At 39.9% G+C, this 25837-nt stretch overlaps 1 protein-coding gene across 2 annotated transcripts in view; it reads left to right on the forward strand.

Moving 5' to 3' along the window:
* The window catches only part of LOC140351628 (cGMP-dependent protein kinase 1-like), a 151037-nt gene that overhangs the window by 104119 nt on the left and 21081 nt on the right, over positions 1-25837 (forward strand). For both annotated transcript variants that reach the window (XM_072437540.1, XM_072437538.1), the window contains exons 4-7: positions 6372-6477; positions 12212-12275; positions 15259-15336; positions 21875-21969. In XM_072437540.1, coding sequence (XP_072293641.1) covers positions 6372-6477; positions 12212-12275; positions 15259-15336; positions 21875-21969 — 343 coding nt within the window. The remainder of the gene's footprint in view (positions 1-6371; positions 6478-12211; positions 12276-15258; positions 15337-21874; positions 21970-25837) is intronic.

Genomic DNA, 25837 nt, shown 5'->3' on the forward strand with positions numbered 1-25837 from the left:
TTACATATTGAGCAATCAGAATATGTATGAATTGTTCAAAAATGAATGGTTGGTAAAATATGGGGACTTTTTTGTAGCCAGGCTGTGTATTTATTAAGAAATATATGAATCAAATGTAACTTTTTACCCAATCATGAGGCCATGATGACTCCGCACTGCTGTCATGTTGATATTTATAATTACACACACCGAGCATGCCCCTTCAATTAAAAATAATCTGAGCAAAAAGCCTCTCTCTGTATTGTGTATCCGCGATGTCAAACAGCATTCATCACCGTCCAACTCAAGGTTAATTGTCGACAAGTGCTTTATGTTCATTCCGAAACAGTCAGGGCTTGTCAATGACATTGCACCCGATTCACTTCTGAATGCTGCTACCATGACAACCATTTAAATGACGCCTACGAAACATGACCGTCTGACTTTGACATTGTCCAAATACACCAAATGATTTCCTGCGATTTTATTCTTTGTGTGCAAGATAAAAGTAAACGGTCACTTCCCACCTTGCTTTAGTAATAGTGTAATGTTAATTTTCAGTGTCCAAAATACAGTATATATGATGAATGTATGAATTGTGCCTGATGCTAATTTACCTATCTGTGCTACAGTTGGCTGATTACTGATATCTTACAATGCAGAGTTTTTCTTTTTGTTTACAGGCGCGACCTTTCTTGGCACCTATGTTTGATTACCTAATACAAATTCATGTTCTGACCTGGAATGCAGCAGAGCGTCCTAATATTGAACATCACCCAAACCGAGACTCCAGATGCATATTGTGTCATAAACCCAGTCGAAAATAAAATGATGTTTTTGCGTAATTCAATCAGCAGGAACTTGATTACAAACATAACATTTGCATATAAAGCTCCAGGCTGAGAGTCGGTTATAATAAATTATCACGGTGCAAAATTAATGATGGACTTTTTCAAATCCTATAAATTTCCTATTGTGTTTGCAGCATTCACTTGGTATATCCAAGCTTCTGAGCAATGCAAATGGCTGTTGTGATTATTACTGAGTGGCAAAACATGAAGCTTGTCAGTATTCACAATTAATTTAATTGATTAGGGCGGAAAATAATTGAATGGAGTATTGAATGGAGAGGGATTAAAGTTATTAAGCGAAGAGAAGAAGGCAAAAGTGTTTAGCAAACAAAAGATAATTAAATGGAGATCTGTATTGGAAACCGGAATGGGTCTCTCTCTTGAGGTGGTAGAACATTTTAAGTTATTACATCCTCTTTAATTGAACAGAACATTGACTTGATAAGTTTAATAAAGGTGAGATTAAGGTAGACAATATTGTAGAAAATGTCAACCTCAGCATGAACTAGTTAAGAGGGCAACCAGTTAAGAGTGCCAGGATGTGGTTTGTAGTATTAACTGAATGTGTTAGTGGGAAACACACCTCGACATGGAGTGAATAGGTGCAAACTTCACATACAAAGGCCCCACTCCAAAGACTGGACTGGCATAATAAGAGTTATTAGACAAATGGAAAATCTGACCATTGAACCTCATTTAAACATGGACACATTTGATAGACTTTGGTTGTTTGGTTGGTCTAATTGGAAATTACAGTATATGTCAACCTGTTACTGTGCCGTAGCTTTTATGTTGGATGTAAATTGTCTTTCCCTTTGCTCCCTCTTGCTGTGGAGGCCCCAAGTCAATGAAAGCTGTACATTTGTCTACATGTGATGAATCACAAAAGTCCAATGATTTACAGCTCGGGGCCTTTAACCTTTGGAACACTTTTTTATAATATACTTAATATGGGCAACTGGACATTCCATGTCCCCAGAGTTAGTCTATGTGTTCGGAGATCTGGTCGCTGAGGCCCCTGCCATCGACTGCCGCTCAAATCACTCTGCACCGGCCCCTTATGGATCCTCCTGCGAGTGGTGAGCCCACAGAAGGGCGGCCCCACTTCGCTCTTTCGGGCTGTGCCCGGCCGGGCCCCGTGGGGAAAGACCCGGCCACCAGGCGCTCGCCGTCGCGCGAGTGATGCAGTCGCTGCATCAGACCGTTGTGGTAAAGAGGGAGCTGAGCCGAAAGGCAAAGCTCTTGATTTACCGGTCGGTCTACGTTCTGACCTCACCTACGGTCATGAGCTTTGGGTAAAGACCGAAAGGACAAGATCGTGGATAAAAGCGGTCGAAATGAGTTTCCTCCGCCGGGTGGCTGGACGCTCCCTTAGAGATAAGGTGAGGAGCTCGGCCACACCGGGGGAGCTCGGAGTAGAGCTGCTGCTCCTCCATGTCGAGAGGAGCCAGCTAAGGTGGCTCGGGCATCTGTTCCGGATGCTTCCTGAGCGCCTCCCTGGGGAGGTGTTTCAGGCATGTCCCACCGGGAAGAGGCCCCGGGGAAGACCCAGGACACGCTGGAGAGACTATGTCTCTCGGCTGGCCTGGGGAATGCCTCAGGATCCCCCCGGAGGAGTTGGAGGAAGTGTCTGGGGGGGAGGAAGTCTGGGAGTCCCTGCTTAGACTGCTGCCCCCGCGACCCGGCTCCGGATAAGTGGAAGAAAATGGATGGATGGGCTGCAGGAGAAATTATCTATCAGACCTTTTATTTCTATATAATGTCTTTTCCTCCTGACGGTCTCATGTCTGTGTTGGCCTCATGGGGTTGACCTCCATCGCCTGCAGCAGCAGTGACAGACAGAAGCTCGTCCCACAGTCTCCTGCTCTTATCACGCCATTTTAATCATCATGAAAATATGTTTATACTCTTATTATTATGGCTAAACAAGTTGTAAAAACTTCACACATTCTCAAATCTATTTATAATTCATTAGGGTCACTCACCAAAGCCAGATGATGCGCTACATGATCAACAATCCATTCATCCACCAACCGCCCTCTCCGATGGATAACTAGCTCCCCGAGTCTCCATGCAATTTACGTAGTCAAACCGGTGAATGATGTGTTTACTGCCTCTGATGCGCTGCGGGCTGACTACACATTGTATATTACTTCACAGTTCTTCGCTCTTACACATTTAACCAGAAGATTTCGTGGCAGAGTGGCCCTCGAACCTCCCACTCGTTTTGCTTTAGGGTCAAAGAGCCGCAATGAACTGTAACAAAGAAAATAAGGTCCCTTGTTGACGATGTGGTTAAAAATCAAGGAGAAAAGTCAAATTTAAATAGTATGTAATGTTTTCTCTACAGGATAAGGCTGCAGATTTCAAATCAAGAGTTCATGAATACTGTATAGCTGCAACCCTCATTAAATTACAGAGATTCCAATATTGCTTGAATTGTGAACCAGTATTATAACTGGAATATTTTGAATGTCAGTATTTGACCATGAAAGAAGTCAGGGACAGTGTCCTTTTATGCTTTTATGCTTATGTTTATTGACTATTGACTTCACTCTGACCCGAGATTACCTATGCAGTGTTTGAAAACGTGAGTGCCCATTAGAGGATTTAAAAGCATTAGTGTATCAACAGTCACTGAAAAGGACCATACATCAGCCAAATACTGACATTTGAATAGCCGTGCAGTCATATTTATGTATGTTAGTGTCTCCACACAGCGACGCTTTCATGCACTTGTAGCTTCATCGCAGTGTGAGCATGATTTTGGATTCGGTGAAACTGTGCTGCGTGCGTAATGAGGGCACTACTCATGTGGTTTGGCCCTATTTTCAAGTGCTGCCAAGAAGGTTGAATTTATAGGAGTGCACATTACAGGCTTATGAACAGCAGCTTGTCAGGGAAGAGCTCGCGTTGATAGTGCTGTTTATGCAGACTCTGGGTGCGCAGTTTGTTTACAACGGTGCCACTCCACAAGGGAAAAATGAAACGATAGGTGGAGCTTCACACGGGCAGGGTTTGAAGCACCTGAAAGGACATACTAGACTGGTTCAAGAGGGACTATCTGGAAAATAATAATAGAAGAAAGGCAGAAAATTATAATTGTGATAGAATTGCAAAATAATGTATTCTTATCATTATAGATGGAGCCAAATGAGTAGAGAAACATGCAAGGAACTATGCTGACATTAGAGAAAGAACCACAAACTGCCACTTTAGGAACACATATCAAACAAATATTTCAATTGAAATTGCATGTACCCCTAAAAACTAGACAAGTATTGAATCAATGTGTGATATAAGAAAGTTTTCTCACTTTAAAACAACACTTTCCCACATAGATAGTTATGGCTTGTTTCCTCGTTCTAACCAAATACAATTATCTATTGTTTTTCTGAACGGTAGCAAAACTTGGGAGTGTTGAAAAGCTAGCAGAAATGATTCTCATAATCAATAACTGCACTGGGGGGGATGAGAATGAAAAGCTCTGCAGCAGTTGGAGACACATTGAGTGAAACTCCCCCCAAGTCGACTTATCTGATGAATTCTGATCTCACTTGTTCAGACTCCTTGGGGGATTGGCTGCTACTGTCGCTCACCGTATATAGTTGCACTTTCTTGGATTGTATTATTCCACACAGTTTGCTGCTCAGCCTTGTACATGATTTTGTATGTGAAGACAAAGTCGTCTTTGTGCCTGTGACATGGAAAGTACTGCTAATTCAATGTTTTGAGCTCATAAACATAATACAATGTTTACAAAAATATACCTGGAGCAGATATTTGCAAGCCTCCAACCAAACTCCATGTGACGAAGTAAAAATGTATCATATCTTTTTACTTCTTCTCTTCTGTAAACTATATAATTGAAAAGAAAAGCCAAACTCCAATACAATAGTACACAGATTATATTTAAACATTTGTCCAGTAAATGCTAGTGTGATTTGATCTAAGTTAAAGAAAACAGATTTGGTCATGAATTTGTGACTCTAAATAACACCAGAATGTGAGAGTGTGTCTCAGGTGATAAAAATGTTACAAAGTCAGTCAGTTAAGTCGGACAGTGTCTCTCTGAGCTTAATGTTTCCCTTCACTTGATGGAAACGTGAAATAGAAATACAGAAAGTAAAGATCTCTTTTTTTCTTCAGTTTAATGTTGACCAATATGCTAAAGCTGACCCTAAGCTGTCTCCAAACTCAGAGATACAGAGCTTATCAGAAAAATGTGGTTTGTCAAAGTCTGGAAAACAGAACTTTACCAAGCATAAAGTAGAAGATGCAGCAAAGACCCAAACTTCCGTCCATAAAAGCCTCTGCTGCGCCGTCCCAAATAGATTTAAGTTTATCGTACATGCATTTTGACTATCCTTTGGCCAGTCTTAACAATAAGAAATAAACAACTTGCTTCTGATTGGATGAATCTCGCTGTAATCCTTCAAAGTTTGTGGGCCGCAGGACCAGGCCAGATCACAATCAATGGAGGGTAATTAATTGTAAATGGTTGCAGGCAAGTGGCCATCACAAAGTTAAGTCGGCAATAGCAGATGTCAAACACAGAACTTTTGTTGGCAATTGCCTTTAAAACCCAGGGCAAGCAGTACGATCGAGTTTATAAAAGAAGTAATAGAAGTAAAGGTTAGCCCAATTAATCTTTAAAAGGAGCTAGAATGAGCTGAAACAAGATATGCAGAAAATGTCTGCTGAAGAAATGCTAATTGTGCTAAATCCTTGTGTTTGTTCCGCTGGCTCAATTAGCAGCTAGAGTTTATACTGGCTCAGGGATTGAGCTGGAAATGGAACGTTTCGGTCTACAGGTCAACTGATTTTCACTAAACACCTGGGGCTGATGCCACATTTTGTATTGTATTGTCCATAAAAGGATAATGATTGTCCAGATGAGAAAGGTTTTTCATTGCTGTCTGTCTGGTAAAGCAGATTTAAGAAATGCAATGATGCAAACATCCATCCATCCATTTTCTACCGCTTGTTCCCTTTCGGGGTTGCGGGTGACTGGAGCCTATCCCAGTGACTTCGGGCCTTAGGCGATGATGCAAACAATTATATCAAATATGCCATTTCCCTCTATAACATGCCATTTTTAATGCTAAGCTTGATTTAGAAATGACCATGATGTAGATTGATTGATGTAGACTGTAAATGCTTGACCTGACATACACTAATAGAATAGAATGATGTTACTTCTGTTGATCCTGATTGTGTCAGTATTCTTATGAAAGCAGGCACTAAAAGCTTATAAGTATATGTTAATGAATGCAGGCCACTTACTGCTCTTTGTCTTTGCCTGTGCTCCTGAAGGGATCAGGCCAGACTCATAAGAGGACCATAATGCATAAACATAAACTGATGAAATGGATGACTAATCCCCATTCAATTGTTGTTTTAATGCTCTGGTCTCTTTTAGAACGAGTTGAACGTGCCACTGAAGAGTTTCAATGCACAAATGTATAATTAGAGGCTGGATAATGTCTTTATATTTATAATCAGCCCAATTACATAAAGCTTTATGTCTTTTCATTACAGCCGTTACTGACGTGAAGCTCTGGGCCATTGACCGACAATGTTTTCAGACCATCATGATGAGGACGGGGCTAATCAAGCAGACCGAGTATATGGAGCTCCTCAAAAGGTAAAGCTACAATACATCTTACGCAAGACTGTGATCTGAAATGAATTGGTCATGAATTAATTTACAAAGACGTGGACGAGATGGTGTCTTTCACAGGAGATGTCGGACTTTTCCTGAATAAGATGAAAAAGTTGGCCCCCACATGTTGCTCATACAGACAAAACACAATTATAATATACTAAATTATATATTTACATAATTTAGTTTTAATCTGACTCTTTGCAGAAGACAGTAAAATCAGAGAAAGAGAAAAGAAAAATGAATAAAATTAAGTGTACCATTAAAGTATGTAGATGAACAAGCATATTAGCACATTAAAGACACAGATCCTTTGGTCCATCGCGGAGCATGAAAGCAGGACTCGTATCAAAAGCCTAACCCTTGTGTAGTCATAAAGATGCATAAGCTCTCGCCTTTGTAAAAACGCCACACTTCCTCCGACACCCGCTTCATCGACAGTTATTAAAATGAAATCCTCACGATATTTTCCGAAGCAGCAGAACGAGGCGCAGACTTCCTCTCGCACAAAGCTCCATGAATCACTGGGATCATGGCAAGAATCTGTCACTATTTGAACGAGCGGTTTGAAGGCAGATGGATACATAGAACTGTCACAACTCCATAGTGTCCCCCGTCCTCAAAGCTAACAGCTAACTTTACTCGGCAACGCAAAAATACAAACGTTTACTTTGTATTATGCACTCATAAAAAGATACTGTAATATTTGACGTTAAATTAGGCAAACACGCAGAGTATTCCTGAGCAGACACAGGTCCAGGGTACTGCGCTTACTAAGGGGAACTAGTACTCAGGTTTGTTAAAAATGCAGGATCAATAAAGACGAAAAAAGAAAGAAAAAAAAAAGGCTGCAAAATAGATCAAAAAATGTAAGGCAAGTGGATAAAGTACTTGACGAAAAGTACAAATACATGTGCAGAAAAAAAGTATCACGTTAAAAAATCTACTTAATTCAAAGTTTTGAAGTGCCTGTTTAAGAGTAAAATAATACCAGTATTTCACATAAATGTTTATTTTGATAAAGAATTGTGCTGATATTTTGTCAGAAAGCATCAATTCAAATCAATTTCCTGCATGTCTCCAGTGAATTTAATGCATATATTTGTGTTTTCTCAAAGCTGGAGCTTGAACTCAAAATGTCACCATGAACATGCTTAAAAATAAGCCCTAAAACCATATGAAAAGTACTAGGATCTATCTTGTTCAAGCAGTTCTAACTATATTTAAAAGACATTAAGTGAAATGGTCAGTTTTAGAAGGAGCAAGGATGAGAATGACACATAATTATGGTTAAAGCAACATGCTGATTTGTTTTCAAGTCTATAGCTTGCATGTTGTAGACTTCCTCTGAAATCTTGATGTGCTGGAGTTTACAGGGAAAACAAACCTCTGAGGAGCTCCAGTATGAGACTAAGAGACAGGATGTTAACAGGCTGATCCAGGCTGACCTCCATTTCCTCCTCTCCACTCGCTGATAGAGACTGTCATTTCAGCAAATGGCAAAAATAGTCACTTCAACCAATAACCGTCACATGCAGACTTACATTTATAAACTGCTGTGTACAAAGTGTCTAACATGCTGGCTCTAGATAATAAACTGTGACGTGAAGGCACATGGAGCACTGCAATGATCTAAATGAGTCTAGTGGAAGTGCAAGGACTTTAAAAACATGGAGCAGAGGTACATACTAGTAACAAAACTGACCCAGTACTGAAGATAATTTCACAATCCAACAGAAACGTGCTAAAATGTGTTTTTCAATGTTTAAGACAAGGTTTAGGTTCAGACTTTATTTACCCCCAAAGCATAAATTCAGACAGACTACAGCATATCAAGTTTGTTGCCTTTTTGTTTTAATGGAGCTCTTTTTGCGGCATTCAAAATATATTTAAGATAAGATAAGATATTCCTTTATTGTCCCACATGGGGAAATTTCATTGGTGCAACGCAGGTAGATACAGAGGTAGATACAGAAGAACAGATCACTTATAGGAAGTCTGAAAAACACTTTCAGTAGAAGATCTCCTATAAATAAATAAAAACTCCCATAGACAAATAAATAAATACATAAATACCATTGCATGTGATCACGACAGCAATTGCACATGAATATGTGTCACGACAGCACATAGATTGCACATGAATTTCACAGTAATTGCACATATGACAAAATTGCACATCAGTATTAGGTTAGGTCAGTATTGCGAGTGTTCAGTACTAACAGTTTTTGTTATAAAGTCTGACAGCAGCAGGAAGGAAAGACCTACGGAACCTTTCCTTCACACATCGAGGGTGGATCAGTCTCTCACTGAAGCTGCTCTCCAGAGCGGAGAGAGTGTCCTGGAGGGGGTGACACTCATGGTCCAGCATAGATGTGAATCTAGCCAGGACCCTCCTGTCCCCCACCTCCTGCACCGAGTCCAGAGCACAGCCCAGGACGGAGCTGGACTTCTTGATGACTCTGTCCAGCCTCTTCCTCTCCCTCTCTGTGATGCTGCTGCTCCAGCAGGCCACACCGTACAGGAGGGCTGATGCCACCACAGAGTCGTAGAAGGTCTTCAGGAGTGGCCCTGTCACTCCAAAAGACCTGAGTCTCCTCAGGAGGTAGAGCCGACTCTGGCTCTTCCTGTACAGTGCTTCTGTGTTATGAGTCCAGTCCAGTTTGTGGTTCAGATGAACACCCAGATACTTGTATGAGTCCACTCTCTCAATGTCCCGTCCCTGGATGTTCACTGGTGAGGGGGCAGTGGGGTGGCGTCTGCGGAAATCCACCACCATCTCCTTCATAATCAACAATATGGCCAATATTCAATCTTCATAATCAACAATATGGCCAATATTCAATCTTCAAAATGGAATTTGTTCATTGATAATTTAATATTTTACACATTTCTAGGCATTTTGAGCTCTGGAAAGGGAAAGAATGTGTGTGAATTAGACAAATATTATCGAGCCACAAGGGAAATTACTTGGACGCAGTAGATCACACGATACAATAAAAGTTGTTGCACACTAATGTTGCATTAGTGTTATTATAGCAAGAAAGGGTAGAACACCAAAAAGTGCCCAAACAGGATGTTAACGGATCACACAGAAGAGCAGTACGAGTATTTGTACAAAGTGGTGTTGAAAATAATAAAAGTAGCTGATTTTTACTTTTATTTTGTTGTAAAACTTTTGCAAAAAATAGGTCCATCCATCTTCACCAGGCTCATTCAGTGTTTGAACATCCAACTCATCAGAAACCAGCGACTTCATTGTGAACAAATACATGGGCACTCGCTCAGCTTTGATTACAGCACATATTCTGTGGCATAGTTTCAATACGTTTTTGGCATTTTAAAAGATTTATTTCTATCCAGTGTTGCTTTATTTTTCACACTGATCTTATATTTCTGATGGAGAGAGTGACCACTGCACAAAGCTCGTCCCAAACACTCTCACTGGGGTTCAGATCTGTAGTAGATTAGTCTCTGCTTCTCCTTACATGTTTTCTCTGTTGAGGCCAGTGAATCGACCCTTCTCAAACACACTTTTCCATGACCACGGAGCAGCTGAATGATCATCACCTTCAGCAGTTATCCAGTAGGAGGCTCGTACCTACTGTATTTGCTTAGCTGGGATGAAGTGGTGACCTTTTTTTTTTGAGGACAGACAGTGTACAATTTTTAGCCTGATAAAAACTGCTTCACTCTTCAGTTCACCAACAGCTGGCGACATTGTGCTCTCCAACTCAGTAGCACAAGAAGAGGTCTTTGCTTTAGGGTTTTCAAAAGTATCCATTCCCTGATACTAATTGACACTAAAACTACTATTGAATATTGGAAAATAAATGGGGGAAAAAATCACATAAACATACTAAGTTTTAGAATGGGTTTAATCTATATCTGAACTAGTCAAAGACCACATGATAAATTACATTAAATTATTATCATTCTGGTATCGAACTTTGTAAAGAATAATTCGCATTTTCTTTAGTATGGAATTGTACATTGTCCCATACTGATTTTTCTTCCCCCCCAGCGCCTCCAGGTATTCACTGTAAATCTTTAACACCATTGTTGACCACAGAAGACCAATGGATCAAATTTGACAGAGGTCAGAGACGGTGTTCACACCAGCAACCGCAGATCGAATCGAGGTCAAAATGGCAGCAAAACAGTCCAAACCAAGCAATCACTCTTATTCACGGCACATTTTATTCAAGCGCCCTCCTACAGCTGTGGAATACAATACGTTTTTCTATTATATTAAGACCGTGTGAGAGCTGGCTAAAAATAGACCTTGCCACAGTCTTTCTGCTCTTCTTCCTTTTGCGTATGTTGCGTAACTGTCGGACAGATATGTAAATATTTATTAGAGCCGCATGCAGCGTTTGCACTGCGCTGGTGCAGGTTATAAATGTTCTCTTCTTTTGCTGGGGTCCAATTGAAGAACAGATAAACAATGTGGCTTTTCTACAGCTCTGGAACACAAATAAGAAACCTTGGGGCTATTTGGATCAGTCTGACAACTAATCCTGCCCAGTGTCAGAATGATTGTCCAAAATGATTTAACTGAGAAAATGTGTTGTGTGGAAATGTGAAAGTTGTGATCACATCACAAGGTCATTTAATCAAATTCTGAACGGTCCAAGTGAAAACATTTAACGCTTTCTAGGACAGATTTCTTATGATATCAAGTTGTATTTACACGTTTTTTATGCAGTAGTTTCATGTTATACATTTTCCATCATTATAACTTTAAAAAGGTCACGCACTTGTCTGTTATTTGTCTTTGTCATAGAAGTACTGCAATTAAAGGGAAACTGTAGTAGAAGATAACATTTAAAGGAAAACTACATGGCACACTAAAAATGTCTAGTTGTATAAAACATTTTTGCAGCATATTTTCTTCTAAAACTTAAATCTCATGCAATCCCATATCATTTCCATTCATTCTTCTGTGCGCTTCTGGCCCCTGGTGTCTTGAACTTGACTCACAATAGCAGCATAATGAGCCTGAACGCATTATTAATCCAAAGCTAAATCCTCCAGCAGCCTTGTAAAACTAATACAATAAGAAAGCTGTTGGATCAGAATGATCACAAAGGAAATTATTTTGTCCATGTCAACAATGTCGCAGCTTGATCCCACATCGATTTTGTTCTGTGGCAAGTACAGCGACACCAGTCAGGGCCGGCAACATTGTGGATTGAGGGGAAGTTAAGGGCGAGATGGTGCTGATTACAGTAATAAAGCGTGGAAAATTATCCGAGGGGGGGAGAGGGACATGATGGTAAGAAATGATAAGGGCTTTGTCCCCCAGTGCAGCTACTGCCCGCTGCCGCTTGATAAACATTGTGCTGGTTTTTATTTAGTAGGCTTGATAAGAGTGTGAATTCAACCAGGCACCAAACGGAACAAACATTAAAGGCTTCACATCTGATTATAAGCCTTATACGCACAGACCTCACTGTTTGAATCCATGTATGTACAACTGTGAATGGATATAACAAAGAGCTCCACTGCTGACACACCACATCCCTCTCCTCTGTCTAAAGCCACACATTTCCATCGGTGCAAAGCTAATCTACTTCATAAAGGCCTTCTATTGTATTTATTATTGATCTGAAAGCAAGACTGGCACACATACTACGCTACTCTTCCAGGCCACAAAAGATAATTATGAATAAAAATATGTACCAACACGTGCATTCTTTTCTCTTCCTTACAGCGTGCCCTCCTTCCACGATCTACAAGAAGACATTCTGAGCAAAATGGTGGACATCCTTGAAGAGGTAAGTGCTTGGTTTGAAGAGACGGGGCTACAAAGCATGCTCCAACACTTTTCAATGCATTCTTTTCACTGCTGCAAAAATAAATTTTGGAGTGAGCAAGAAAGAGGCAGGAAGAATAGGTAGAACAGCTCAAAAGTCAAGGCAAGATACTGTTAGCAAATGTAAGTCGAAGATGTGGCAAGCAATACTACAAATACTAATACACACAAACTATACTTCACAATTATTTTCCTGCTAAATGGGCTGAGCATCCACACTTTGGTCTGTCTAGTCCTACATTTTGACCCTTTTTCTGGACTCTGGTCCTACATATGAACAATTCTGAAACGAAAAGGGAGAGGGTTAAGGTACTACAAAATACTGCAACTACTCATTCATTATAATTTATAGGAAAAAGTACAAATTGTACTTACAATACCACAAATACTATAAAACCCACAAATACAGCGGTAATAATGGAAGCTGGGAATAATCTAAAATTTTTTTTTTTTAAAAGTAAGCAAAAATTGTAATGTATAAAGCCAGAAATAAAATGAGAGATGTGCTGATTCTTAATAAAATGTTGTTTGGTGTGAGGGCATCCAGAGTAAAATCCATGCTGAAACACAATTGGATGTTTCAAAATATTTTGCTCATCAGGCTTTAAAAAAAGTCTCAAAAATGTACTTTTTTAATGGATTGACATTATTCTATTAAATCATCAAAGATACCAGCTAATTCCTTGTGATTCAGAAAAGAGTTTATAAAGCAAACTGACTTGTTAATATGTCTTAAAGGCGGTATGGACGATTTTTCTGCGATTTGAGAACGCAGGTGGAAGTGCGCATGCGCACTCCCCCGTGCGGACTGATACAACACACACGTGCGTTTGTTTATTAGCGCAACGGAGCGCATCGCATCTCTCGTCTCCCGTAGATTTCTGTCCACTTCTGCGTCAGCTCGAACTGTCTTTCTCCGTCTTCATTTTGCCCCGTACACTGAGGGAACTATATTATGATAGATCCATGCGCTTAGGCACGCGGAAACGTGGGGAGGAACCTGACGTGGCTGCAGGTGAGCGATAGGTGCGTTTTATGATTGATACGTGGCAGGACAAATGATTTATCCACGCCACGAGGAAATATGATAACAAATTTGCTGAAAAAAATCGTCCATACCACCTTTAAGTGTCAATGATTTAAAAAAAAAAAAATGAAGAAGTTATTGTCATTATGATGATTGCAGTATGTTTGACCAGCATCTCCAGAGTGACGCAGCAGCAGCGGTGAATGGTGTGGTGTTTTTGCCTTTGATGGTCAGGGTGCAATAAAGCTACATCCTGGCTTAGGCACAGTCACAATAGACATATCTGGCAAATGTCAAAGGATCCTTTTGTGGAAAGAGCTCTCGGACTAGAAATAGCAAGCTTTGTCTCCAAGCAGGCGGAAATGTGAGCCAGTGTTTTGGTTCTTGAGAAACAGAACATATGGCAGATCGTATTATGCAACTTCTCCACTCGAAAAAAGAACAAAAACGCAACGCGATATAGGATGAGTGCAAAAGGTTAGAATGAACAAGATGTGAAATCATTGTTTAAAGCAAGTGTGAATAATACAATGAAACATCATGTGGGACAGAGCAAATTTTAAATTTAAAATAAAGTAAAATGTTTTTTTTTACTGTAAATATGAATAGGTTGAGAATAATGTAAACAATTTTATGTAACTATAAACTCCATACTTGAGTAAATGATGGTTGAACGCTACATGGACGCTGGCAAACACTACATTTAAATTAAAGGATATTTTGCTTTCAATGATAAAAAGCAAGACACTCATTTGCTTTTCTACCTCTTTGTCATTGAGAAAGTGGTATCACCATGGATACAATGCATTACATAAACTCACCTTGAGATTCTGTCAATACAAGGCCACACTGGCCTATACAGTATGCAGTGTATGTGCCACCGCCTTGTACAGGGGCAGTAAGTCAAGGTATACAAAAACCTTACGCAATGTGGATGCAACGTAATAATCCTATTAGAAATCTAGCAATGCTTTCAGATTAAATGGATAATGTTAATTTAGTTATCAGGATCCTCTGCATGTTCAAAACAAAGGTCACTTAGACAGTTGGGAAGAAGACACAAACAGTTTGGTGCTAAATCAAAAAAGGAATGCACCACGAATAAACAAGGTCTCCACTAGGACTAAATCAGTACTTTAAATTTGCCCTGGACGCCCGAGTTGGACACCTGTACATTTGAAGGCAGACGCCATGGACGCACGTCCTGACGCCTTGGACGGGTGTCCAAAAAATAGACTCACTAGCAGACGCGGGTCTCAGAGGCGTCCAGCGCACATGCGGGTGGAGGAGTTTTAGTGTCTCCCGGTGTTGCTTTTCTCTTGGTCCGGTGAAAGACCAGGTTTAGAGAATGGCTTTGGTGTGTTAACTTTACAAAGTCCAAAAACGGAGGCGATTGGCTCGGAGGCTTGTCTGGGTCCTGCAGATACTTCAGAAGTGAGCAGAGTTGAGTGAATATCATCATTTGCTTCAGGAGCTGCGTCTGGATGATTTTTTTTTTAATCAGTGCCTGGTTTGTTTTTGTCCTTCTTCCGGGTCGTGAAATGCAGAGGTACGTCACTGGAGCGTAATCTCTGTTTGGTTGCTGCGCTGCGTTGCCCGCAAAAAATTTCAGCTTTGTCCAACTTTTCTGTGTCGGACACTTCAGCCGCTCTGGCTGCCTTGGACGCGAAGCAGTGGTGTGAATGGGCCATAAGGGCTATAACTTTTCTGGTATGGGGTCTGCCAGGTGTTATTGCTTTGCCTGGGATGTTTCACAGTATGGTATTAAATAGAAGTTTAATGGCGTGCTGTGGAATATGGAGGCAGAGCAATAAAATCTACATGAAGACAAGCAGGTGGCGAGCCCTCTGACAGATGACTCCTCCTTATAAGAAGCTCTTTACCACTGAGAGTAACCTTTACTTCTGTTCTTGTTCAGATGACCTATGAAGAGGGAGAGTACATCATCCGACAAGGGGCCAGAGGAGACACCTTCTTCATCATGACCAAAGGAAAGGTGAGCCTGTTGCCCCACGATCAGTCACAAAAAAATAAACAACATTTTCCCCAGAATGTGACCAATCTTGTATTGTTTGTTGTATTATGAATAGGCTTCACATAGTAATAGCTGCAATTCGCCAATAAAGAATGTTCTGGCTTGCGATTGAAAAGAGCTGTTTAGTCTGCCCTCTTTCTGGATTCAAAAGGGAACAACAATCACAACTGAACCCGTGTTGCCAGAGCTTTAACCTGCAGATAGAGACCGTAGGCATGTTTGGATGATCGACTGCAACGGAGGCGGAGCTAAAAGTCTGCTGAAAAGACGGACGACAACTTCAAAATGGTTGAAATCGTGTTTTCTACGCGCTCATCGATGACAATGAACGCAACAAAGTCAAATGGCCACTTAATGAGGTTAATCATGGGTCTCAAAGGTCAGGTATTTGAGCCACAGAAAGATTTAGGAGGAAAAACTACTATTGCTCAAGCCTAAGTGAAAAGGGATCAAACCATTGCGTAGTAAATAAATACGCCTTTGATTATAATAACACACAGGAGTTGCAGGCGCTGCTCCTGCGTTGATCGACACCGATAGGATCTGCACAGTTCTTGCTTATCCTGAACGCGCCTATTTTTCACAGACTGCACTAACACTGATGGGTGATTGGTTGCAGGTACCGGGCTTTGCTAGATTTAAACCAACTGGATTGAATTGAAGGAACTGGCCACCTATATGAACGATTCATATGAGACTTATTCTGATTTGCAAACTGTCTTGACAACTAAAACATCACATTACCACAGCACAATGTTGGACATCTGGGCCAGCGTTTAATTGATGCCGATTGATCAGCAAAAGCTATACTTGATTTTAACAGATTGGTCAAGTTTAAGAAATTTGAATTCAGAATCTAACATACTGTTCCTTTAAAGTCAATTTACGACACCATTATTAAGTAGCTCCGTTAGTGTGACTCTGTGACAGAAGCGAGACTACTGTTCTACTCAGCCGTGTCGCTCGCAACCAATCACACGTTCACACTCATACTGCAGGGAAGATGGATTAAGTGCCACAGCAACATATTATCTAGTTGGGCTCAGACTGACAAGCTTGGATTATAGTCTCTTAACAATTGTGAAAAATGAAAATATAAAAGTGGGAAAAAATGAAATACTACGCAAATTGTACATTGTACAGCTGGGGTTAATGCAAGGTTAAATGTAGCCGCTGTAGCTAACACATTCTGTCAGGAACCATGGGAAAAGCCTGATGCTCTGTCATCAGTATTCTGGAGCGGATCAGTCTAAACTGAGGGGAATCAAGAAGCTTTCATGTCACCTCACTTCAGTGGGACAAGGACAACCATTCTTTCATGTATATTCGTTTCCCATGTGTTGTTTTTAAACATGTTTTGGGTCATATTGCCATGTCTGTGTTAATCATAGAACCCATAAGATCCTGATTGTTCATTTTAATTTGCCCTATGCATAAAACCACATCACAAACACAACAAGTGCAGCTCAAACACTGTCCACATTCAAACACATGACATGACATGGAAAGACAAATGAAACGTTAGGAAAATCAACCATCAATGCATGAATATACAAGTAAAAATGTTTTGTATATGGTCAGGTTTAAAGGTGGCATAACATGCTTTTTTTCACGTTTCTTTGTCTATCGTAAGTGTATAATTGATAATAATAAGGGTTGTGCAACACCCTTAACATAATAGTTAAGAAATATCACCCAGACCTTGGACCCCCTCACCAACCCGGAAATGCAGACGGCTTGGTTTGATATTCGCCCCCACCCTTGCGAAGAGTGATCTGGCTCCCCCGCCCCCCCTTGACGTAGCCCCACAGCTGTCTGCTCCGCGCTGCGCCGCTCCTGCCGCGCGACTGAGTGAGAAACGATAGAACTTCAAATCAACACTACTTTGAGCCGAAATAAATCAGGTGTTTATTCTACAGCGTGCGCAGAACATATATATAAGTCTTATGTCCATCGCGCTCTTATTTCCTGTTTTTTCGGTATCGGATAGAACTTCTCTCCGTTTATTTTCCCGGTTGCTGCATCAACTGCCACATAAACCTTCACCACTGTGATAATAGTAAAGAGTGCGATATCATTAATGAAGTTTTGGGCCTCTTTGAGCCGTGTTTCGTCGTAAATCGAAGCAGAAAAACTCTGGGGCTTGTATGAGGAGACAGCAGCGCTGAGCCGGGGGGAAAGGGGCAGGAGGCGGCAGGCGGGAGGGGGAAGCGGGTGGAGAGGGGGGAGGGGGAGGGGGAGGGGGGATAATGACCCGTGCTTGCCCTTATGACGCGGTCTTGCCCCACCGCCCGTCAGTTTGGAGATTCGAGGAAAGGAGATAGTCTGTATTATAGCTAAAAACTGCGGGAATCAATCAAAAAAACACTCTGGGTACATATATGAAGCACAAATAGCAATGTAAGAAGGTTAAAAGCTCTGGAAAGTCGATTTTGCATGTTATGGGACCTTTAAACACTTGCATGTTCTCTTTGTGAGCGTGTTGCACATCATTTACTATAAGAAACGGCACCACTTTTTTTTAGCGTTTAGCGTCTTAGCAGAAGGTCTGTGCTGGCTGGCTACTGCTTTTAACACTGTGTGCACCAACGACCACCAACGAATACTGTAACTGAATATTCACAGTTATACAGTTATACACATGTGTACAAAGCCTAATCTTCAAATGTTCACAAGCATTAAATCAGCTGAATTATTTATGAATAATGGAATAAAATAAATTGTAACATTATTTCTGCCACTTGTTTATTTAATTATCTTACTTACCAATAAGTCCCAACATAAATGTTTATTTTGTATTCTTAATTCAGTTGTCACTTTTTTTTCATTCATTGTTTGCTGTAGCTTAGTCAAACTAACCCCAGGCTTCTTTGTTAAAAGTGAATATGTGGCTTCTATTATTTATATGTAAAATCATCATACCAAATGTTACAAATACACACTGCACACTCAGAATCTTACAGGTTGATGAACAAAAAAGTGTAAATGTTACACAAAACATTATTTTGATCTATTTTTCCTTCATGTTTTCTAAAAAATAAATATCAACGCTTTAAGCTAATTATAGGCCTCTTATGAGCATAATAGGATTAAATTATGCTTTATTTTGAAGCGCTCAATGTTCAATTGCTATAATCATGTGTTCCTCCGAGACACACATTTCCAGGATGGGCAATGATTGCTTACACCACTTGAAAGTCAGATTCAACAGTGTGTATTTCAGCCATGGCTCATTATGAACGCAACAGTCTACAGAGGGTAGAAAGTTTGTGTTATTGACTCTTTTGCAGACTGGAAATGCATCAGTGTGTTTTTATTAACTAATATTGAATTATTTTCTTCTTCGTTTTTATTGTTTTTATGTCTTTGTATCAATGTCTGGTGTACAAGTCTGGCACTTTAGACTCCAAAGCACTGAAAAATGAGTGCTAATGTTTCCAGGTGCAATGTTGCTGCTACTCTGAGATACAGTGACTGCTTTTTGCATGAGCCATTGGTCCTGGAGGTGAATATAGAATGCACATGTATTATGGGCCCACTTTAACACAGTCACATGTATTATGGGCCCACTTTAATACAGTGAACATGTATTATGAGCCCACTTTAACACAGTCATGTGTATTATGGGCCCACTTTAATACAGTCACATGTATTATGGGCCCACTTTAATACAGTGAACATGTATTATGAGCCCACTTTAACACAGTCATGTGTATTATGGGCCCACTTTAACACAGTCACATGTCACATGTATTATGGGCCCACTTTAATACAGCGAACATGTATTATGAGCCCACTTTAACACAGTCATGTGTATTATGGGCCCACTTTAATACAGTCACATGTATTATGGGCCCACTTTAATACAGTGAACATGTATTATGAGCCCACTTTAACACAGTCATGTGTATTATGGGCCCACTTTAACACAGTCGCATGTATTATGGGCCACTTTAACACAGTCATGTTCATTATGGGCCCACTTTAACACAGTCACGTGTATTATGGGCCCACTTTAATACAGTGAACATGTATTATGGGCCACTTTAATACAGTGAACATGTATTATGGGCCCACTTTAACACTGTGAACATGTATTATGAGCCCACTTTAACACAGTGAACATGTATTATGAGCCCGCTTTAACACAGTGAACATGTATTATGGGCCACTTTAACACAGTGAACATGTATTATGGGCCACTTTAACACAGTGAACATGTATTATGAGCCCACTTTAACACAGTCACGTGTATTATGGGCCCACTTTAACACAGTGAACATGTATTATGAGCCCACTTTAACACAGTCACGTGTATTATGAGCCCACTTTAACACAGTGAACATGTATTATGGGCCACTTTAACACAGTGAACATGTATTATGGGCCACTTTAACACAGTGAACATGTATTATGAGCCCACTTTAACACAGTCACATGTATTATGAGCCCACTTTAACACAGTGAACATGTATTATGGGCCCACTTTAACACAGTGAACATGTATTATGGGCCCACTTTAACACAGTCACATGTATTATGAGCCCACTTTAACACAGTGAACATGTATTATGGGCCACTTTAACACAGTGAACATGTATTATGGGCCACTTTAACACAGTGAACATGTATTTTGGGCCCACTTTAACACAGTCATGTGTATTATGAGCCCACTTTAACACAGTGAACATGTATTATGAGCCCACTTTAACACAGTCACATGAATTATGTGCCCACTTTAACACAGTGAACATGTATTATGGGCCACTTTAACACAGTGAACATGTATTATGGGCCACTTTAACACAGTGAACATGTATTATGAGCCCAACACAAATATGTCAATGTTGTTTGACATGTGGGTAGAATGATTTTTTTCCTCTATAGGAGATGTAATAGTACTTATTTGTCAAAGGTTACAACAGTAGCAGCCAGGCTAAGATACAATACTGACGTCAATTGGCAGATAATGTTTTTCAGTTGCAGGAATAACTTACAATATCAGTAATGCTAAAAGCAGGAGCACTATTCCAGTCAACATTTAGTGTAAGTGAAAATCAGAGTATAATTTAGGTATGTAAAGCATGTGAGGAGCTCTTTCCATTGCCAAAATAAGCTGTCCTATAACCTATTTAGAAGTGTGGAAGTAAGCAAGTGCACACAAGCTTTTAACTGCATATCTGTTTAAATATGAATTGGAAAATTGTAGCCAAATGGACGTAATTGAAGATCTGAAAGGGTTTTTAAATCATCCCAAGCCACGCGTTCCCTAAAACTGGCCTCCTTCCATTCCTTATATTTCTTGTCTGCAGCAAAGCCAGCAGCACATGTGGGGTGAAGCGATACATCTAGGACTTGAAGGCTCACATACACCTGACCTTTGGAGATTTGCCCCAGGTCTTTTCACACGCTTGGCTCTGTGTCCAACTTGCAGACAGCACACTTTTTCTGGAGAACATTCCCCCTTCTGGCACAACACAACACTGACTACAGATCAGGCTCTCTTCACAGCTGCCACCTGAGGCCTTGAAATGAACGCAGGGGGTGAAGAGAGAGTACCTGCAATGTCAGATACACAGGACTTTAGTTTAATGCTCAATGGATTTTCTTTTTTTTTATATATATTAAAAGGAAACCAAATTAAATGCAAAAACCCTGTCTGTTACTGGGTACAATAAACTCCATGTTTGAAAGCTAAATTGAACCGTCATTTGAAATCCTTTTACAAATTTTAGTACATTTCTCGTTGTATTATGTGTGCAGTTTGCAGAAAGCGCGCAGATATGGGAAAAAAAATCTATCTAAAAGTGATGTGTCTGGAAGGAGTGTCTGGAATGCCTGCCAATGTGGTCAGATAAATTTGGATTTGGCTAGGTGTTTTATTTAGTTAATTTTATTGTATTTCTGTTTATGTCATTTGATGATTTGAATGCATTTTTCCTGCTGTGTGAAGCACTTTGAATTGCCTTGTGTATGAAACGTGCTCTACAAATAAACTTGCCTTGCCTTGCCTATTACCTCTGTTTCGAGTTATATCTGTGAGCACATGGGAATTTTAAAAGTACTGTTATAGTAAACGTAGAGATCTTCTTCAATGCCAGGAAGGAGATTTGTATTTTGCTTCAATGATCTCTTGCCTTGAAACAAACTCGTGCTCCGTTGAGTGGTGTGTAAAGCCTGCTCGAGGCACACTTCCATCACTCAAATGTCAGTGGGCTAATGAAGTGGTCACTGCTGCCCGGATGCCTCTGCACCCAAGGGGACGGCACCTGCTTTGGTGGGAATAGGCGGAGATGCACTGTCCGTCACGCCGTATGCTTTCCCAACGTCTCTGTAAGCTTTGGAAATACGCTAGTTTATGAAGACAATTTGTAGAAGTGATGGACTGTTGGTGCGACTAGAAGGCCTTTGCCACTGCGTATTTCTACCTCAATATATTTACTGTGCTATGGTTTCTATGTTTCTGCCTAAACAGTCTGTCTTTGTTTTCCATTTCCAGGCCGATGTGACCAGGTTCGAGCGAGTGGGTGGAGAAGCAGTGTACATTCGCAGCCTGCTCAGGGGAGACTGGTTCGGAGAAAAAGTATTCCAAGGGTGAGTGGCGTCTTGTACCGTCAACTGTGCTTCTAATTGAAACCGTATGCCAATTCTTCCATGCCTCTACCTTCAACTTCCATATTTGCCATTTGCTTGTCAATCAGAGATGCAATTTTTTGGTTAACCTCTGTGTGCCTTTATGGTCATGGTCATGAATGAAAAGAGACAGGAATGTGTGTGAACAAGAGGGTGCACTTTTTTATACTGATCCATCCTTCACTGTTCCAAATAAATATGTATTTTATTATTAGGCTAGGCAAAATAATACGTCTGTTTGCCGTAACCCGACCTCCCCGCTATGAAACTAGCCGACTGAAAAAGAAAAAAAAAATCAGCATTTTGTTGAAAAAACGTCAAAAACTTTTATTTTTCAATTATTTCGCCGACTCACCGACCGGTCTTTCCTGAACTACCATGTCAAATATTTTTAATCACGCTTGTAAACCTGTCTTTCATCTCAAAGGACTGATAACACACTGCGCACCGCAAGTGCGTCTTCATTTTCAGTCCTCCACATGCGACTGTAATGACAAACTGGTTTGCCCTTGTCGGCGCCACTGACATGTCCATAGTAATGTCACCCTCTGTGTGAAATTTGACTTACGCAATGCATTCTGGGATTGAAACACCCCCAGCAGGGTCATCACAACAAACATGGCGGCGCCCATGTTCCCCCTGCTCGCCTTCGCTACCAAAATAAAGGATAGCGGCGTACAAAAGGTTGATTGAAATATCTTAAAATCGTGAGATTTAGTCTCCCGATCGGGTTGATAGATACGTTTTCGTCATTGACTGTTGAAGCCTGACCCCTGGTGGTCACTTAGACTCAAAAAATGACAAAATTTGGATCTTTTTTTTTGCCTTCAAAGGTATTTGCCTAACGTCCGACCCACTTAAAAAATGTTGACTCGGGTTACAGCAAACAGACAATTTATTTGGGGTAGCCTTATTATTATTATTTTATTATTATTATTATATTTAATTTTTAGCTTTATCTTAATCTTTTTATTTTATTTTATTTATTTTTCCTTCATTCCCTATTAAGATATGAGAGGAGTTTGTTAATAAGAGTTTTTTGTTTTGTTTATAAGAATTCTTCTATTAAGAGTGTTTTTTTTTTTTTTAAACTTCCTTTAAGTTATCTGTCCTTTCCCTCTGTATCTACTGCGTGGTAACAACAAAATTTCCCCATGTGTGGACAATAAAGGATTATCTTATCTTATCTTAAGAAAAGCCAAACGGTGGAACATTTTCCTGCTCTCCATGTTAAGTGGATGACATTATGAGTGATGATGATGAGGTCCCAAATACACCCAGGTCCCGGGAAAACATGCACCGCACAGAATGGACCCACAGAGTCTGGGAAAGAAACCCAAAACATGCACAATAGGTTCAATGTTCCAGTTGGGCAGTCCCGACCGTGATGGAGATAAGACCCCAAGGGCCCGTGCGCTGTAGTGGAATTGAAGGATGTGTCAAACAGTGACAATAAACAACTATTTATGTTTTACACACATTAACATGAGAGCCAGCTCAAAAAGCTAATTTGCCATCTAGAAGTTGATCTTACTGAAAAATGTATGCAAACTTTTTCTTATCTAAAGTTTCATCTCATTTCAAAAATGAATGTGCCGGAAGTCCTAATTACAATTGCAATTCTCTCCAGTCGCTGTTTCTTTTCACCCTGAAGTGTTTTTTTTTAAATGAGTGACTGTAGAGAATCTTCACAATCTGAAGTGCCGTCTGTGCCTTAATTTGAGTGCTGCCGTGTTACTGATAGATATCTATATTGAAAGTTGCATATGTAATGTTGTAGCTCAGTTTTAAGATGGTGTTGTGGTTATTTCCAGAGCATTTCTTTAGCCGTTTTTGTTCTGACATTGCGATTGTGAAATGAAGGAAATTGCTGTGTCATTGGTGGAAGAAATGAACTGTGGGAGTCTTTGTGAAGACAAAAAATGTGCTTTTACAAACAAATTAAAATATAATCAGCATAAAGCTGTTCAACATAATGCATGTGCATATTATTGGAGTAAATATGGTCTTGAGATTTGAGCTGTTCCTCTAAGGCTAATGTGGAAACTGGCAGATCAATCAAAAACAAATTCACTTTTTGCCCAAACTCCTAACGATGATAATACAATGGGAAAATATGATGTTACTACCAGTAAATTGCACTTTTCAAGCCAAGTCATCTAATGATACTATAACACAATCTAACAAAGTGAAACTCTTTCAAAATTATAACTGAGAATGTTTTTCTTCTAGTTATTGAGATTTCTTGAAGTGAAAATGAGTTTCTACTTGTCATACGAGAATATTTAGTAACACATTTTAATTGTTTGTTATCCACAGTCTGAGTCATCTGCTCTTGGACTCACATTTTTCATTCTGAAATCGGAACAACAGTAAAGCCCTTAAGTGTTCTTTTGCTCACCACTTGGCCTGAGTGCACATCTCCTTTTATTTTGAAGCCAAGGTCACTAGAGAGGGATAGAAACTAGTTTCATGTGTGTTGTGTCTGCTAAAGGTCAACCACTATCACAGAGCCCAGGCTGCCACAGAGTTCTGCTTGATTGAATGATTGCTCTTACTGCCAGAGAACTGCCAGTGTAATGAAAATGTCTCCATCTAGTGGCAAATGCAAGTAAACATGCACAGTAGGACATCTGGCTAGTGTAATTCAACTCATAATAAAAAACACTGACTTACAGTAAGGGCAGATGGGAGATAAATTACTATCTTAATTGAATCCTATCAGTTATTATTGCATAAGCTATTTCCGGTTCAAAACATCCCCAAGCACTATAGAAGGAGCTGGTTATTGTTGATGTGGCAGCTGGAACTGGACAGATGGTTAGTGTTTTTTCCCCTGCTTTTGCACAAACTAATGACTATAGGGTATGTAAGATGACACAACATTAAAACACATGGGCAACATGTGAGGACAGGGGGTGCTTGATCTCTTGTTAGTGGGAGGACACGGTGTATTGGCAAAAAGAAATTCAATCATTTTCTACAAATGGGCAAAAAACAATGGAGCTTAATGGGAAAATGGCACCAAGGACAGATTTGTAATGCCCAGAGCATCTGAATCCTGGAAGAGTACACATGCAATACCACACACATTTTGCAAAGTTATTCAGGATTTGTTGATAAATATCTTGTGTGCTTGAAAATATATTGTACTTTTTCTGGTGTATAACTATAAGAGGAGTGTTGATTACACATATAGCCAGGGATGTATAATATAACTTTTTGGGACCTGGTAGAGCTGGGTTTCGATTCAACTTTCAAGAATCGATTCGATTCCGATTTTTACGTTTCAAAATCGTTTTTTTCCGATTTCTCAGATTCCATCCGATTCGCTCCGATTTCGATCTGATTTCCGATTCGATCCGATTTCGATTCGATCCAGGGGTTAATGTTATTAAAAATGAAAAATGTATTTGAACCGTTTCCTTAACTTCATGACTGTGTAGAGAAGCAAAATATTAAAACTAGTATTATATCAATATTAAACAGCAAATCTTACAAGTATTGGAAGTTACTGATGGAAGACTGATAAAAAGGTTAAGGGTCAATCTACCTTCAAGAAAGATAATCCAGGAGTCCTGAATTATCTTTCTTGAAGGTAGATTGAAGTTCACAGAGGGAAATGTAGAAAATAATTTTAATTAAAAAAAAAAAAAAAAAATTCAATTTTAAAATTTAAAAAATAAATGAAAATAAAAAATCGATCTTTGGACGTACACATCGATAATCGGTCATTAATATGCGAATCGATTAAAAATCGGAAAATCGATTATTTCAACCCAGCTCTAGGACCTGGGTACAAACCACGTTGATGGTTTGTAGTAGACGC

The sequence above is a fragment of the Eucyclogobius newberryi genome, unplaced genomic scaffold, assembly GCF_026437365.1.
Source record: "Eucyclogobius newberryi isolate DKJ021-1_F unplaced genomic scaffold, fEucNew1.0.hap1 SCAF_8, whole genome shotgun sequence".
In the NCBI taxonomy this organism is placed as follows: domain Eukaryota; kingdom Metazoa; phylum Chordata; class Actinopteri; order Gobiiformes; family Gobiidae; genus Eucyclogobius; species Eucyclogobius newberryi.